Raw genomic sequence first — 18,643 nt, forward strand, 5'->3', positions numbered from 1 at the left:
AGTTAGAAAAATCTATCTTTTTGGGTTTTTTTGTTTGTTTGTTTGTTTTGTTTTGTTTTTCGGGTTTAAGACTATGTGTGAGCCAAGTTTGGGGTGAAACCTTAGCTAGGGGTGTTCTAAGGACCCCAAAATTCAGGGATGTAACCCCATCAACCAAGTAAACAACTTCAAAAGAGAAACAAAGAATTTGAAGCACACTTTGTGAGTGCCTTAAAAAGCATCCTCGTTAAATAGAGTCTGAAATTTGAACTGTTAATCGAAGTTTTTAAGAAATCAAAATATAATTTTACTTTTTGGAATACTCATTTCAGGATCCTAACGTGGATCTTAGAATTTCACAAATTCAAAAAAAAATCCTCCTAAATTATACCCCGGTGAGTAAATGTACAACATGCTCAAACAAGAGGAAGAAACCATACTGCCATATGCGCTCATAAATCCCCTACTGCCCCTCAAACTAAGAGAGGGCAGCCCATTCAACGATGTCTTTCAGCATAATTGCCACTCTTGTTTTGCCATATTTAATTTCTCTCAGCTGTAGTTTTCTCTCTTTTGAATGGCAATAGTAAAGGAAATATTTACAATGAAAAATCGTTTATTTTTATATAAAGAGGTCACAATCATCAATGACTGTTGAATTTGAAATCGGGTGGTTAAAAATGTGTCATTGTTTGGACACAAAATTCAAAATAAAAGTTATCAAATGTTGTGAACACTTTTATCTATTAGACTTCATATCCAATGGTTAAAAATGATTATGACCTCCTTATTACAAAAATAAATAATTTCATATTATACTAAATGCTAAACACGACTACCTCTTTCTCGTTCTCTCTCTCCCTCTCTATCTAGCTAATAGTAAATGCACGTGCCACCAAACAAAGCAATGTGAAATGTGAAGAATGGGAGTGCTAAAAGTGAAGTACCTAATTTTTTTTTGTCTTTTTTTTATGTTTTATTATTTCTTATTATGGTTGGAACAAATGGCTGGCATATCCTAAAGTGCATCCATAGATTTGCAGTATGAATGCTTATTATGGTTGGAACAAATGACTGGCATATCCTAAAGTGCATCCATAGATTTGCAGTATGAATGCAATATAATGGTTATGGCCCATTTGGTCAGAGTGCAAAAGACAACACACTGAGAAGTTTGGAATCCTAGCAAATTACAAAAAAGAAAAAAGAGAAAGGAAGAAAAAGTATATAGCAAAATCTTTTACCTTTCGTATAAAGAGGTCAGGATCACTTTTGGTAATCCGATGTAAAATTAAGTAGCGAAAATTGTGTCATTGACTGGGCTTAAAAGAAATTTGCTAACAAAATTATAACACACTCAAAACTATTAAATTTCACATCTAATGACTAAAAGCGATTTTGACCTCCTTGTACCAAAGAAAAATACACTCAATATACTATCTCTAAGATTATTTGTTTTTGGTATAAAAAGACTATAATCAGCTTCAATTTTAGATGTAAAACTAGATTCTAAAGCATATTATGCTGATATTATGATACTGTTTGAGAAAGAGGCCCAAACCAAGTGTCAACTTTGGCGCCTTAAAACTCCTTGTTTGTCAACAACCTCTCACACTAGAATGCTTTAAGTAGTAGCCTTGGGCAACACACAAAATAGTAACTTCTTCGACTCTATGGCTCAATTTGTTTCAAAGAAACCAAGGCTTTAGATAGTTAACCTTCTCCTCAAAAGAAGAAACCAAGGCTTTAGCTTCAGCTATAACCCTAATAACAATGTCTGTTGAAAATGCATAATATATAAATACAAACATCAATAAAGAAATGTCTAAATTTTTAAAGTGTCATACAAAAATGTTATTTACATAGCTCTCCAATGTGCACCTATAACCTTGGACGCGTCTTAAGTTACATAGATCACTATACATGCATGAACATCGATACATACTTTTATGTAGGAGTGCAAACACACGCACGCACACCTCTAAAAAATGATCCACATTGTTACACTTGAATCTTTAAATTTATCATTTTTTTGAGAAATGTTAACTTTTGTATAGATAGAAAATTATATACATTGAAAGAACACATCCCACAAATTGGGTGCTCAGACTACAACTAAAGTACAGTGAAAGAGCAAGACTGCTCACAGATGGAGAACGAGAGAGTTCCTAATTAAGACCAAGACATGCTCTCTTATAGGGCCCAAAAAGAAAGAACAAAACATAAATAACGAAAAGAAAATCAAAACCAGAAAAAACCCATAGAAACCAATAAAGCCAAAAGAACACTTACAAAGGCTGAGGACCTAAGAGACTGAATAACACAAAGAGAACTAGGGGTGGTGGGGCTCAGTTTGTTGATTAGCGTCCTGAGGGTGTCATGTATCTTCCATGCAGCCATTTTACCCCCCACATTCTTCTCCCATTGCCAGTGGAGGGTACCCCTATCTTTTTCATGTTATTTCATAGTTTAAATATTTTATCAATGTCTAATACATAAACAAGTACACCATGAAGCCCTAATCTAGTTCAAGCACATGAGCCTGACCCCAAAAAAGATAACAACAAACTGAAGGAACACAAAACATACTAAGGAGCAGCCAATTGAGAAAAAGTGGAACCTTAGCTCTCTGACTGGCCAAAATATTTACTAGCAATGGTTATAAGCAAATTGAGCATCACAACCTCATCATTGCACTCGGTCTTTGAGGCACGAAGGCTTGCACATTTCCTTAGCACACCACGCACGGCTGCGCTTGTGTCTCCATCAAGTGGCTTCTCCACGGCTGCAAATATCCCAAACAGGCGGATACAATCGCCCCTCGATAAGCTATTGACTTCCTCAATCACCAATGCACACTGCCTCAACAAATTTGCCCGGGTAACTGCATCCATATACAAAATTTGGGAAAGCAAATGTGCCGCCTTTGGCACATTGTTTTCTTCATGAAGTGGAGAATTCGATGCACAAGCAGGTTGCCTGCCCACATATTCGAGCTGTGATATCGCCTGCAATTTCATCCGCATCAACTGATATATCAAGAAGAATGGTGAAATAGATGAAACCTACCGGAGCAGAGAACAACATTTATTAAAACTATGGCAAAATACATGAAGACAAGAAGAAAAGATCAATATTCATTGCCAAGATGACTCTATCCCCATATCCATGTTTGAAATTACCTGTCTAAGCTCAGAAAAATCGGCCAAAAATGCATCCTCCCACTGCTTTGAGGGCAACAGATGGTTGGGACAGCTTGGGATGTCAGGAATGTTAGGCATGTAGGACGTCTGCTCTGCCTTCAATTTCCTTTCGTCAATGTTTGCAACCCTAACATTTGGAATATGTGCAGCTTCCCACCTGCAAATCCTCTCTCCATGAGATATTACAGATTTTACAAACACAAAATACAGGTATAATCCCATGGGCCTGTTATACTAAAGTATAAGCATGTTGGCCGACCCCAAATAGTTGGGACAAGGCTTTGATGATGATGATGATGATGATAGATTGTAACATCTTTAATTTAGAAAACAGAAGCTTTAAAAACACATTCAAGAAAAGAACTGGACCGGAAAAAATAACAATCCCATGAGAGGGTTGGGCTAAGGAGTGAGGGGCCAGCAGGGGGAAGCAAAGCTCATAGACAGCTTCACTTTGAGTTCTTGAACGGCCTAGATCCACCACACATCAAATGGAACACATTCACTTAAAAGGCAAACTCATTAGGAACACTTTTTTGTTGCAAAATAGTTTTCTTTTCTTGCTAGGATGAGATGAGCATATGTACAAACTTTGGGGGTCCAACAAATAGCCCCTGGTTCCAATGGGCTTGTACTGTAGTATGGGCCCAAGGCAAATAAGATATCCATAAATGACAATATTTATGTGGTAAAGATATACATCATAACTTTGTATTATGTACTTATGAATTATGTATTATACAGTCTGACACGCACACACACACACACACACACACACACAATGTAACAGAAACAGTATCAAAGTATTAAAATGTTGGGTAGGATAATCAGTAAGAATCAATGTTCTGGTTTTGTAATATGCTGAGTAGTATCCTGCTCCTTGTATCCATGTCAGCATCCATATCCATATCTACACCTTTTCAAATATGCATTTTGGAAAAGGAAGAACACACGTGCACATATTATCTTAAAAAGGAATAAGTTTTCTAAGGAGTGTTGCAATCCTCATCATCAGAGCCTTATCCCAACCATTTGGGATCAGCTACATAAATTCTATTCTGCCATTCTGCTCTATCAAGAGCCATACCCTTAGTCAGATCATGAGTCACCATATCTCGTCTTACTACTTCTACTCATGTCCTTTTGGGCCTTCTCCTTGCCCTTTTAGAGCCTTTCAATCAAAACCAAATCACCCCTCCTAATTGGTGCTGTACTAGGTAGGGACAATATAATATTGGCCTATGCATTCATTTTGTTCAGAATCTAGGAAATGAGGACAAAGATCTTGTAGGAGGAAGTTACCATATTTATCTAGGTCAAAGATGAAGATTAGCTACATAGAACATTGAGGGCAAAGAATTTCACATACAAGAGGCAGTAGATCCTCTTTTGGGTAAACCATTAGAGGGGACCTAATATACATGATTCAAAGGAGAAGTAAGACGAAATATTGTCCCTAATTTTCTCTAGAACTATGCATTCACTCCCCAAGGGCCCCAAGAAAGGAGTGTTATCTCTTGTTGTCTAAACAGACTGTTGCATCTCCACCTCATGAAAGATCTTAACAGACATAGGGGTGGTTATCTCTTGTTGTCTAGGCAGACTGCTGCATCTCCACCTCATGACTAACAGACATAGGGGTTGGCAATGGGTTGGGTACACCAGGACCCAAAAAAAATTACGAGACTTGGACTGATGAAGGGAGAAATAATAATAAACCAGAAAAAAAAAAAAAAAAGATTGAGAGAATATACCGTCTCTCAAGGTCAGCAAGGCAATCCACCTCAAAAATATCTTTTCACAAGATCTAAACTTTAGTCAATTCTAATCTCTTCTCTTTACAATGAAGGGACATCTCCCCTTTAAATAAGAAAAAATAAACAAATAAAAAAACCCATAAAATAATCTCCCTCTCTCTCTCACGTACCACCTAAATCTCTTCTGCTTATTTTCTACCTCACTTCCTTCAATTGCTATCCACATCTTTCCCATGTCTAAATCTCTTACTTCTCTCATATCTAAATCCCCTAAATCTTTCAATCCGTATTCAAATCTCATCTTCTTCTCAATCTCTTCTTCTCCCTACGTAAGGCCCTAATAAATCTCTAACTAAATCTCCTACGTCCGTGAAAATAAGATTATTCCATTTTAAGCCACTTTAATATAAGATAAGCTTAACAAAAAAAAAAAAAAATTCTCACTAAATAAAAGGTTTTACTTTTCTAAAAAAACTCACGCCACCCCATTTTTTTGATACTGTTAACATTGTATTGATGGAGAAAGAGATACACACAAAGGTCACCAAGGAGAGTGACAAAAAGACAAACCAAAACAAGGGGTGAAAAGGACCCCAACATAGCAACTAACGATGAAAACAAATGCTACCCAATGGCAGTGGAGGCAAAGAACAAAAACAAGGATAGGCCCACTGAAAAGACAAAACGTTCTGTTTAGCTTGGAAGTAGATCGGAAACAACTCCTTGTTTTGCTAGCCTGTCAGCGACTTGGTTCGCCTCCCGCCAGATATGAATCCAGTAGACCTGCATAGCCCTGTATAGATCAAGGATACTGTCAAAGATATGCCAAAACCTCCACGGGGGTTGGGCTTCACCGGATGCCTAGGGGATAATATTTTGGGAGTCCCCTTCCATTCATAGGGGGAGACCCTAGGAGCTATCGAAGCGTTTGAGACCTTCGAGGAGTGCCCGAGCTTCCGCCTCGGTCGAATTTGCTATCCCAATCGAGAAGGAATAGGAGAGAAGGGTAATCCCTTGAGCATCCCGAAAGACTCCCCCTATGTTTGCTGGGCCAAGGTTGCCCAAGGATGAACTGTCAAAGTTGAGTTTGACACCGCCGCTCTTCAGAGGTCTTCAGAGCGCAAACAAGGCACCAAAGTGGGGCCTACGGTTGAGGCTGTAGGTCCAGTTGGATAGAAAGTTCAATCCAAGGATGCCTTTGAAATGGCAATGGAAGGTGACCGAACCCCTAATGGCGTCAATAAGTTTGAACAGGGAGGCTATCTCCCCTTGGAATATGCGGTTGTTGCGCTCCTTCCATATGGTCCACAAAGTGGCCCCTATCGTGGCTATCCAAATCAGAGCTCTAGCTCTCGACCAGGGGAGGAATGACGAGGCGATGGCCAGGTTGAGGACGCTCTGAGGAGTCACCCAGGACTAGCTGAAAGAGAGAGGTTAGAGTGCCAAACTGCTGTAGCAACAAGGCAGTGGAGGAATAGGTGCGCATTGGTTCCTCTGCCTCCAGGCACATTGAGCAGTGATTGGGTATAGGAAGGCCTCTTGCTTGGAGGAGATCTACACTGAGAACCCTACCCCACCAAGCAAGCTAGAGGAAGAACTGGATTCGGGGGGGGATGACACTGATCCATGCTCTAGAAATGGTCGAATGACACGGCGAGGTACCAAATGCAGGGGAGGAGATGGAGTGAAAAAGGGAAGCCACGAAAAACCTCCCAGAATGAGAAGCAGACCAGATGATCCTCTCCCCTCCTTAAGGGAGGGGAGGATGCGATGAGGAGAGAGAGCTCCCGAAAAGCGAGGAGCTCGGAATCTCGCAAAGATCGACGAAAGTTGGGATTCTAGGTCCTTGGTCCACTATCGATGGGGCAGAGAGAGAGGATAGAAGTGTGTGGACGGATCACGGGCAAGGCGGAAGAGGGAGGGAAAACGAGTCGATATGGGTAAGGAAACGAGCCAGGGGTCCAGCCAGAAGCGAATGCTAGACCCATCCTTGGGGAAGAAGTGAATTTGATCCCTGAAGAGGGAGAAAGAGTGTACTATAGAAGTCCAAAACCCAGAGGCCCAACAATGAAAGCGGGCCGGGATAGACCAAAGTGAGGAAGAGAGGAGATATTTGGAAGAGAGAATGTGGTGCCAAAGTTGACTGCCCTGGGTTGCCAATCTCCAACATTTGCAGAGAAGCGCGAGGTTGGTAGCTTTCAGGCTACAGATCCCCAGTCCCTGAGGGCTTTGGGAAGGCAGACCTTGTGCCAAGCTAAGGGATGGAATTTCTTGGGGGAGCTGTCGCCGGACCATAGGAAGTTCCTCATTAGTTGTTCCACACGGTCGCAGACAGAAGCAGAAAGATGTAACAAGGACATGAGGTAGACTGGGAAACCAGATGGGAGGACTTTGATAAGGGTAAGTCTATCGGCCGGAGAGAGGAATCTTCCTTTCCAAGAAGCGAATTTTTCTCTACTCTATCTAAAACAGGGCCCCATTGAGAATTCCGGGGTTTTCGAAGCATAGGGGCAAACCAAGGTAGACGAGGGTAGGGCCTCGATACCACAACCCCAGTCATCCGCGAAGGTTTGAAGAGAGGAAGGGTCAAGCGTTATGCCCATCATCTTGGATTTACTGAAGTTGACCTTGAACCCTGTAGAAGCAATGGATAAACATGAGTAGATTGTTGACTTGGGCAGACATGGCCTCGCAAAAGAGCAAGGTGTCGTCGGCGTATTGGAGATGAGGGATGGGGAGAGTCCCTATCTTGAAGCCCATGACTAAGCCCATTTGGTAGAGCCTATCTGTTGCCCTGCTGAACACTTCCGCTACTATAGCAGAGAGAAAGGGGGTTAGGGAGTTCCCCTGTCTCAGGCCCCGGTGGGACTAAAAGAACCCCCGAGGGGAACCATTGATAAGAATGAAGAAGAAAAGGCCATGAGTGTAGCCCCGGATCCATTCCTCCAGTGGGCTCCGAAGCCCATCCTTCTTTTAGTCTATTCAAAGAGATCCCAAAAGACATGGTCGTAGGCTTTCTCCCAATCTAATTTGATGATAAGGCCAAGGGTTTTAGCTAGCGTTCGTGAGAGTGGATACACTCGTGGGCAATTAAGGCCCCATCTAGGATTAAGGCCCCATCTAGGATTTGTCGATCTTTGACAAAAGGCGCTTTCGTTGGGGGAAATGATACAGTTAAGGACATGTTTGCGCTTGGTTGCGAGAACCTTGGCCAAGATTTTGTAGGAACTGTTGGTGAGGCTTATAGGCCTAAAATCCTTGACTTCCGAAGCCCCTTCGTTCTTAGGTATAAGGGCAATGAAGGTGGCGTTCATGCCCTTGCTAATAATTCCCTAGTGTGGAACTCAAAAAAGAAAGCAAGAAATTTCAGGCGGAAGACGTCCTAGTAGCAATTGAAGATGGCCACTGCGAAGCCATTTGGACCTGGGGCTCGATCTTGACCAAGCTCTCTGGTGGCCTTCAAGATTTCAAGCTCGTCGAAAGGCTTCTCGAGCCACGTGGCTTGTGTTGAGGAAATGGAGAAGGACAGATCTCCCAAGACTGGGGCCGGCCTATGGGGGGCTTTGAACAGTTGCTGAAAGTAGCCGAGGATGGTATTGGAGATGGCAGAGGGTTCATCGAAAGTGGTCCCTTCATTGTTCCAAAAAGTGGACCGCCCAACACCTAGGCGGTCCAGAAGGCCTAAGCGTATCGCCCAGGCCTAGGCGGCCAAACTGGGCGGTAGGCCCTGGGCAGGCGCCTAGGCAGTGCAGAGCCCGCCTAGGCAGGCGCCCAGCACCTAGCTTAGGGGAGAAATTTTTTTTTCATTGTATTGATTTTTTTTAAACATAAAGGGTTTTAAGGATGAGTCTTAGGTTCATTTGAAACTTAAACCCACAACAACCCATTTTAGAGAGAAAAAACCTCAAGAATACTAAATTTTGTGACTTTCATTGGATCGAAGTGTTTCTCAAAGTTACGAAAAACAGATCCAAACATCACCCAGGTAGATTTGATTTAGTTTTGGAATTTTATAATCCAATTAGATGATGTTTTTTTATTATTTTAGCACCAAAAAACATCTCAGAGGTGGGAGTTTGGAGTTCGAGCAATCAAAGTAAGTGCAAAACTTTATTTTTTAGATTGGTTGTTTTATTTTGAGATGTATTTTTCAGGATCTAGTCAAAGTGGAGATCTGAGTTGGAAATATGGATATAACCTGAATCCAAATGACAAAAATTGCATTAGATGCAATTTTTGTGAAAAAGATACAAAATGGGGCATAAACCGGTTTAAGAAACATCTTGCCGGTATTTAAAAGGCATGTTGCCCCATGTAAAAATGTTTCTGAAGCTATCAGAGAGGAGATTAAACAATATATGAGTTCTGTAAAATAAAAACATGGACAATATCCTTGTCATTTGAATAAATCTATTTCTGATACTTCTAGAAAAAGTGATCTGGGTTGGAAGTATGGTTATAACCCAAAACCAAATGATAAAAATTGTATAAGGTGTAATTTTTGTGAAAAAGATACCAATGAGGGTATTAACGGATTCAAGAAACACTTTGCAAGTATTAAAGGGAATGTTACTTCTTGTAAAAAAGTTCTTAAAGCTATTTGGGATGAGATTAGATAGCTTCTGAATTTAAAAGAACCAGAAAATGATGAAAATGAGCTTTGTTCTATGAAAATATTTTCTCTAGGTTCTTCTAAACGTGGTAATCCGGGTTCGAAGTATGGTTATAACTCGAATCCGAATGACAAAAATCGTGTTAAATGTAATTATTGTGGAAAGGATACTAATGGGAGCATTTACTGGTTTAAAAAATACGTTGTCAGTATTAAGGGGGATGTTGCCCGGTGTAAAAATATTCATGAGGCTATCAAGGAGGAAATTATACAATATTTTCAGCGAAGCACAAAAATATAGAAAAGGGTAGAGCAGCCAAGACTCTTAGGGCCTCATCTGTACATACTAGTAAGAAGGAGGTAGAAGAAGAGGAAGAGGAGAAGGAAGAGGTAGATTCAGAAGAAACAAAGGAGGACGAGCGTTATATTGAAGAGGAGATGACTCAGATGATGATGGCCTCGAATCTGATGCATACGATGAAGCTTACCCTATTCCTTTTGATGACGATGAAGATGATAATGACTGAAGACTCTTGGTGTTGAGTGTTGAGTGTTGACTGTTGTGTTGAGTGTTGACTGTTGTGTTGAGTGTTGACTATTGTGTGCTAGACTGTATATTTTCTGAATTTCTGTATATTTTTTTTCCTTATTTTAGTTTCTAGTTTCTAGTTCTACTATCGAACTTTTGTGTATTCAGTCATAGTGTATCAGACTATTAGTGTATGCTTGTATGGTTTTACTGTTTTAGCATTTTATGAAAATATGGATTATGGTCTTATGGATTATAAAAATTCTCTTCTGAACTTCTATCTTTTTTTTTTAATTGGGATATGGTCTTATAGATTATCAAAATTCTTATAGATTATGGGCTTATGGATTATCAAAATTCTTATGGATTAATCATCATCAGTCATCAGTTTTTTTTTTTTCAACTGGGCCGCCCAAGTTTTGGGCACCTGCCTAGGCACTGGGCGGCCAGAACCCCCAATGGCCGCCTGAGTGCCTCCTAACGCTTTTTGAAACACTGGGTTCCTTGGTAGGAAATGAGGACAATGGAATTGTCTCTTCTCCTACAGTTTGCAAGGAAGTAGGCAGTATTGAAATCGCCACAATTGAGCCATTTGACTCGAGATCTTTACGCCTAGTAAAGATCATCTTTTCTGAGAAGAACTTGTAGGTCGGACTTGAGCTGAAGTCTAGAGAGAGGTTCAAGGGCTAGAGTCTTCTAGAAGGTCCAAGTCATGAATAGAGGCAAGGATAGAGCCTTTGGATGCTTGGAAGTTCCCAGGTAAGTTAAGCCTCCATTCCTTGAGCGAAGATAAATTAAAAAAATTTATAAATTTGAATATTTTCCTAATTTTTATCTGCATCACGGACCCCGACTTGAAACCAAAAATAAAAAATATATATAATTTAAATGTTATGTTAGATATATACATATATTATTTAAATATTATAACTAAAAATATATAATTATATTTGTTTAAAGATTATTAAAGTATTATACAATAAATGTTATTTATATAATAACATTATTTGGTTTTGGTCCACATGGACCTGGACAGGACCCGAATAGCGTTCGGGTCCAATATTTGGGCCCAGACCCGACCCACCAAGTCCAATTATTGGATCCATACCCGAACCCATGTCGGGTCTGGATGTTGGGTCCTGGGTCAGGTCCGAGTAGACAAACAATGATCCCAAAAGCCAGCAAGTCAAGGTGTGACGTTACAGCTCAAAACAAGAACCATGGCTACACCACCTGTATCAGGACGGAAGCAAGTCCACGGTCAGACAAGAATCTCTATGAGAATGGGATGAAGCACGAAAAAACTCAGTGCTGCTTTGCTAGTGAAAGATTTGCTCATTGGTCAAAGAAGCTTGACATCTTAGTCCATAGTGGTATGGTTCATTGATGAGGCACATGTAGTCTCCCAAAACTAAAAAGATATTGTTACACAAGGTTATTTCGTATGTGTGTTTGGGTTGAAAGAAACTCTTCATGTGCAAAATATTCATAAACACCATGGTGAGCACTAGCGCACTCCTGTATCGTTGTCTTGGTCACTTATTTAGATATTCATGACACATCTTATATATACATATGACATGCACATAACAAAGTAAGAGTAAAGAATTTGAAAGGGATAAATGATCATGCAAAGGAAGAATATCGCATCATACCTCACACGCCTTAAGTACTCAAGCCCATCTTGTGGTGGACCCGATTCAAAGTCGGGATCACCTTCCACCTGAAAGGCAGGTTTTAGAAGGCTATTATCCTCAATATCACTATCTTCATTTTCATCAAGCTCTTGCCCATTCACTAAGCTATTACTAACAACCTCGGGCAAATGGAGTTCCTCATATGCTTGCTCAATATTTTCGAAGTGCACCCTGCCTGAAACAAATGAAAACACAAGCCTTCATTTCCATGAAAGTGAAGCCAACCATGAAAATTATTACAAGAGTGTACTCAAAGCTGAAAGAAGCAAATGCAGAAACAATGTATGAAATTTGTATGGGGGGAGAAGGGCAATCATGTAGAGTTTTGTTTGTAAAGTTGACATGTGCAGGCAGCCATGTCATTCTTTAATGAGGTCCTTGACATCCCCACAATAGCGCAATGAATTTCCTTGAACCACTACATCAATTCTTCATTTAAGGTCTTTCTTAAATGGGGCCATGACATCTGCATATCTTCCTCCCTAGAGTTCACTAAGCCCTTATTCATAGTGTTTAGAAACTAGGCATCTTTGCATGTCTTCATATATGAAATTCTATGATGCAAAATTTCCAATTGGTTGTCGCCTATGTAATATATAAACAGGTGGTACACTGTTTTTGGCATGTGTTAGTCTATGATGCCTGTGTTAAAAACTTTAAAAACCTGAACACTTCTTTTTAACCTCTTTCGTTGGAATGTCACTATAGAAATACTTAATGTTCTAAAAAATCCCAACTCCTCCTCCTCTAAGTGATGTACAAATGTGCCATGTCTAAAGGGCCAATGCTGAGATTGACATTTGTTAAGTTCTTACCGCGTGAGATGCTGACCATCTCCATGTCCTTCGAACATGGTTGTCATGCATGCATGCTGCATTTGTGTCTATGCAAGCCATTTTCCAGCATCCGTTCACACCTTAGAGCTGACGAACTTGTAATTGTAAACTCATTTCCCAACTTCTCATTTGGATCACACTAGCCCCAGTTTAGACCGAAGCCCTAAAAAACACGGTTGAGTTTGCGAAGTGTCATATAATACCTTCGTTTATTGTCTCATAGTTGGAAAATAAAAGATAACCCTGAACATTTAGTTAGATATACGATAATCTACCGGAAGTAACAGTCTACTATGAAAGATGAGTACTTAGAAATTACAGTCATACAAAACTATGGGAGCAACACTTTGACAAGAAGAACATGAGATTGCAAGGTCACATAACGCAATTCTTATTCCCACTAGCTGCAATATTACTGCTTCTAATTAAGAAAATAAAAAGAGAGAGCAAAAGAAAGACAGGATGCAGCAGTGGTGTGAAAGAACAAAACAAAGGACAGATAAAGAGAGAGAGAGAGAGAGAGAGAGAGAGAGAGAGAGAGAGAGAGAGAGAGAGAGAGAGAGAGAGAGAGAGCTAATCAAACCACAAGAAGAATTCACCAAAGTCATTGGAAGAAGAAAGAGAGAGAAGGGGTGGGTGAGAGAAGGAAAGGGTTTGTTACCAGGTTGGAGATGATCGCCATGAAGATGAGGTTTCTTCTTCTTGGGCTTATCGCGGCGCCTGCCCTTGCCCTGATCAGACACCGACGAAGCATCCGCCGAAAGGCCATGAAGCTCGGTTTTGACAATGGCCGGAATGGCCGTATAAATCTCAATCCACCTAACCATTTGCCACTGCTTGTTTGCAAACTGTAAGGGCTGCATCTCATCCCTATTGTATTTTTTCCTGGAACTACCGTCGCCGCCGTGAAAACAAAAATGAATATCATCATCGCAACACTTCTCTCGATCAATAACATCTGCATCACTGCCATCACAACGAATCTCTCTATTGTTAAAATTTCCGTCATCGCAACCACTTTGAAACCCTAACGAAATGTTAAACTCCTCCTCTTTCTTATTCAGTAAAGAAGAAGAGGACGAGGATTGGTTACTGTTGGTGTTGGCGATGGTAATGGCGGTGAGGGTTTGATGTTCCTTGTCATCCTGAGTGCCCATTAATTGAAAAATTGCAGACAAGGAAATTCAGATTAAAAATTGCAGTGATTGATGAAAGCGGGAGGTAGGAGAAATGAAAATTTAAACAAAAACTTGTTGTGAGGGCAGCGAGAGCGTCCCTTAAAAACGCTAATCTTTAATAAGCAAATAAGCAGCGTTCAAGAAAAAGAAAAACCTTAAAATAAGACTTATAGTATTAGCGTGGGTGTGGCTTAATTGAGCATAATGGCATATCAGTATTCTTATAGCTCACTTCATTTTAGTCGAAAAATATTTTGATGATAACGATGAAGGCGAAAGCTTGATAAATAATAAATCCAAAATTATAGGTTTGAAAAACTTTGAAATCGATCATCTTGATCTCGATTAATTATGATTTACGAAAAAATTAAGATTTTAAATCCTAAAAACAATTTATATTATAACACAAACTGTTTATTTTCATAGGTCAAGTACCAAATTTTTAGCTACAAATTTTATAATAAGTGCTAGAAATATTTTTTTAAGGCATCATAGGAATTTGGATGTGAGGTTTTATTGTTTTAAATAGGGCCTAGGCCTTATAGAAATGGAAAATAGTTTGATAAAGCTGCAACTCTATTAAAATAAATAAAACCTCACTTCATAACTCATAAAAAATTACAGTTCAAGCATTGAAAAACTTTTATATCGATCATCTCGGAATGAACATTATGCTTGTGAAAAAAAAAAATTAAGATTTTAAGCATCAAAGATAGTATAGATTGTAACAAATTATCTAGACTATCAATTTCACCCTAAAAATAAATATTCATAGATCCACAAGATTTGTTCCATTATTTGAGTTTTACATTTTTATTGTCGTTGATAAAATTAGATTTTAAATCCATCATGAAAATTTCCCTTGCAGAAAATAATTTCTACATGAAAATTTCCTTTGCGGAAAATAATTTCTACATGAGGATTTGAGGTGGGGGCTTTATCTTGTTTCATAAAGCCATCCGGTAGAAATTGCATCCTTAAAGAGATATCTCTGATTATTTTAGATACGTGAAAAGTTTTGCTACTCCCATAGGCACACACTGCACATTTGATCTCCTCGGTCTTGTATGAGAGATTGTTTTTCGACCTAAAGTTTAGAAATGTAACCTCTAGAACCTAAGGAAAAAACATCAAAGAAAAAAAAGTCAAATATAACTCTATATGTGCCTCAAAAAAACAAATATTCTAAACTTGAACATGGTTTGATAAGGACCAAACGAATGGGATGTAGATCGAAATTAGGTTTCTGTTTTTTTTTTTTTTGACAAGCGCACAAATCTTTATCGATAACCAATAGAGGTTACATAGTTACACGAAAACAGAAGAAATAAAAACACTACCAGCCAAGACCCCTTCTTTAGGTAACGAATAAGCTCTCTCATTCGCCTCCCTGCACATATGGTTGAAAGAGAACATGTGATTCGAACATAAATCCTGAACTTGCAGCCAAAATTTTCTTAAGTTCAAAGGAGGTTTACTTAATCCAGAGCACCAATTGATAACATTGAGAGAATCCCCTTCAACCACCCATCCAAGACTTCGGCATCTCTCTTTTAGCAGCTTTATCCCCTGTAAAACTGCCATCATTTTAGTCTGATTGGCTGTGGCTGTCCCACAAGGACAATAGTAGAATAAAATCTCCACACCCAACGAATTTCTTATAACCCCACCACAACCCGTCGGTCTTGAGTTCCCGAAAGAACTGCCATCAAAGTTCAGCTTCACACATCCATCACCAAGAGGGGACCACACTCTATGCAACATAGGCCAATGAACCTGAAGATGCATAAGGTTGCCGAGGTTAAGGAGACCATCAATTTTGGAAACACCACAGCCTTCTTTCGAATTAGATAACCATATATACACATTTTGAATCACCTTTTCTTGAACTCGAGCTATCTTTAAGCACCTTCCTTAAAAAATACATCTATTCCTCTTAAGCCACACCTCCCAAAGAATTGAAGCCTTGAAAATCTGCCAAATAGTGGTACCTAACTTCGGTGTAGAGGGAATAGAGAGTTGATCAATAAAAGATGTATGCCTTTTAGGTAGAGGTAACAAGAAACCAACTAACTGAAAAGCCCATCTCTAGATAATCTCAATAAAGCTACAGTGGAGGAATAAATGATCACCTGTCTCCTCACCCTCCTTACATAGGATGTAGCAATTAACAAGTATTTTACCTCTCCTTCTCAAAGTATCCACCTTCAACACCTTATTCTGAGATAAAGTCCACATGAAGAATTAAACTTTCTGAGGAACACGCCATTTCCAAATAATTGTAAGATTAGGCTATTCCCATCTCAATCTATCATGGAAAAGAAGAGAATACATTGAATTAACCGAAAAGTCCCCATTATTATTTAGTTCCCATACCACCTCATCATCATGATTCCTATATACATATACGAATTCTAAATAAGTCGTATGATTGCAAAATTAATTTATCATGCTATCCAGAATTCTATTGTAAATGAATTGAATATCGCAAGCAATCCTATTTGGGAACCAAGAATACACTATTAGAGGCTTTTTCGAATAAATCTCGATGAATTTTCAACAGGCTTTGTCCTAACCATTTATGATTCCAAAAATCAATCAAGTTACCCCTATCCACGTCCCACCTCACATTTCTGACAACCACTTCCTCATTAGCAAGAATCCCCTTCCAAATTTGTGATTGTCCACTACCTCCTCCTCCTCTTCCAATAAACCCCGCATGATCCACTCCATATTTGTCAATAAGAACATCTTTCCACAAATGCTCTCCTTCCGCAATAGATCTCCACCACCACTTAGAAAGGATTGCTTGGTTCACCAACTTGATCTTTTGAATCCCCAGTCCCCCTTCTTTTTTCGTTGTGTAAGCCTTATCCCAACCAACCAAGTGATATTTGCGATTACCTTCAAAAGAACCCCACAAAAAGTTGCCTATAAGACTCTTAATTTCTTTGACAATGGGTGCAGGCATATGCAAAAGAGACATTAAATACATCGGCATATTAACTAAAGTCGAATTGATCAAAGTAACCCGACCTCTTGGAGAAAGAAACTTAGATTTCCATAAATCCAATTTGGTGTTAACTCTCTTCAACATAGGATCCCACACCGATCTAGAAAGTCTCGAGTCTAAAATTGGGATGGTAATAGGGAGTTTACCAACAGCACAACCCATCGAACCAGCCAGCTGATCAACCAAAAGCTCATCACATCACCCCAAAACTTTACCCAAAAGGGAGATTTTGGAACAAGCCAAGCATGATCCGAACTTTCCAAGAACCTAAAGACAATGTTCTACCACGAACTCTTAGCACCTTTTCACATCAAGAATCGAGTGCAAACAAAAGAAAAATTTATTATGACCCATCCATTTCACCCCAGGAGTGTAAGATAACCCCCAAAAACGACTGGCCCAATCTCCCAACCCGAACAGATCATTGGAGGGAGGAGAGAAAGAACCTACCATAACACAACCTACCTTCTTGATTGCCTTACCTCAGCCTGATCTAGAGATAGACAAGGCACAAATTCCTTCTTTCCAAGCCCACCATCGTCTTCCTACTCCTCCACCATCTCGTCTAGCATATTTGGATCACCAGATTTGAGCAATTAGATTAGTGAAATTATGGTTAGGCTTTCAAAAATAGATAATTTCTTAAAGTCTTAATCTTCAAATTCACTAATAGATGGTCTAGATTCATTGTTGGAAATGACTCATTTTGACTATATTTATGGTGCAAATTGAATTTTAGTTTTTAGGGATTGATGATTGAGATGAAGAAAAGGCGTACGCAAGTTTTGAGGCCATATAAATACTACAAATATAGTTATCTAGAATTGTAATTTCATTATATTACAATGGCATGGCTACATGAAGTCACTCCCGCACAATCCAAACATATCACATTCCATAATAGTCCATCCCACAACCCTTATTTCTTCATAAATGACATTTCATTACCAATCTATATTCAACTAAAAAAAAAGAAAGTATACAATGAAACATTTATCTTTGGTACAAGGTAATCACAATTAATCTTAACCATTGGATGAGTAGATGCATTTATTCCATTCACTGAGCTCAAAATTCAAAAGAAATTTTCTCAAACTTTCTAACACACTCAGGCTATTAAATTACACATCGGATGGATATAAATAATTGTGACTTCTATGTATTAAAAGTAAATGATCTTATTGTATATAATCCCATTAAAAAAAAAAAAAAACCAAATGAATCCTCAATTCAGTTTCCAAACAATCTAAAGAGACAAGAACAGTATAGAGCTTGTTTGGATGCTAAATCAACGACACTGTCGAGCCTTTTAAGTGATCGTAAGAAATTTGATATCTTTTGATGCCACATTTCACTCTTTTTAAGGGTAAGCACACCTAAGGCTCAAGAAAATAGCAAGCTTTTCTTGTTTTGCGAATAATACCATTTATTCATACAACAAAGTCACAATCACTTTTAACACTTAGATGTGAAATCTAGCAACCAAAGACTTAAAAGAGTCGTAAACAAATGTTTTAAACTTTACAATGCACCCTGCTCACATCTAATAGCTAGAGGTGGTTGCCACCTTGCACCAAGTATAAATAATCTTGGGAAATTTTATAAAAATACCTATTATAAATGAAGTATTTAACATCTGCAAATTGTAATTATTCAACTCAAGACTGTTGTTTTATGGGTAATTTTGAAATTAAATCCAAATACATGCGTAGAGTATTAGATTGTTCATCTCTCATGGTAAATTGACAAATTTCCCCTAATCTATAGGGTAGACAACTCCATGTGCAGAAATTGGAGCTTTATTATAAAATCTCAAAGTAAAAATCAACACATACATGG

The 18,643-nt window shown here is 39.0% G+C and overlaps 1 protein-coding gene across 4 annotated transcripts; it reads right to left on the reverse strand.

The window, feature by feature from the left end:
• Nucleotides 1–2,299: 2,299 nt before the first annotated feature.
• Nucleotides 2,300–14,074, reverse strand: LOC18448520 (uncharacterized). Of its 4 annotated transcripts, none has more exons than XM_020676303.2 (5): nt 13,275–13,984; nt 12,593–12,776; nt 11,736–11,952; nt 3,162–3,339; nt 2,300–2,987 (listed from the first exon to the last, which is right to left on the reverse strand). In XM_020676303.2, exons 2-5 carry the CDS (start codon nt 12,615–12,617, stop codon nt 2,601–2,603), a joined length of 807 nt encoding a protein of 268 aa, XP_020531962.2. In that variant the 5' UTR covers nt 12,618–12,776; nt 13,275–13,984; the 3' UTR covers nt 2,300–2,600. The 4 variants fall into 4 exon arrangements, with proteins under 4 accessions (XP_020531962.2, XP_088725575.1, XP_006858643.2 ...); XM_088869449.1 differs by having other exon boundaries at nt 2,300–3,044; nt 13,275–13,930; XM_006858581.4 differs by lacking the exon at nt 12,593–12,776 and having other exon boundaries at nt 13,275–14,074.
• Between the last annotated feature and the right edge of the window lie 4,569 nt (nt 14,075–18,643).

Source organism: Amborella trichopoda, chromosome 6 (genome assembly GCF_054954075.1).
Source record: "Amborella trichopoda isolate Santa Cruz 75 chromosome 6, AtrichopodaSantaCruz75HAP2 v2.0, whole genome shotgun sequence".
Classification (NCBI taxonomy): domain Eukaryota; kingdom Viridiplantae; phylum Streptophyta; class Magnoliopsida; order Amborellales; family Amborellaceae; genus Amborella; species Amborella trichopoda.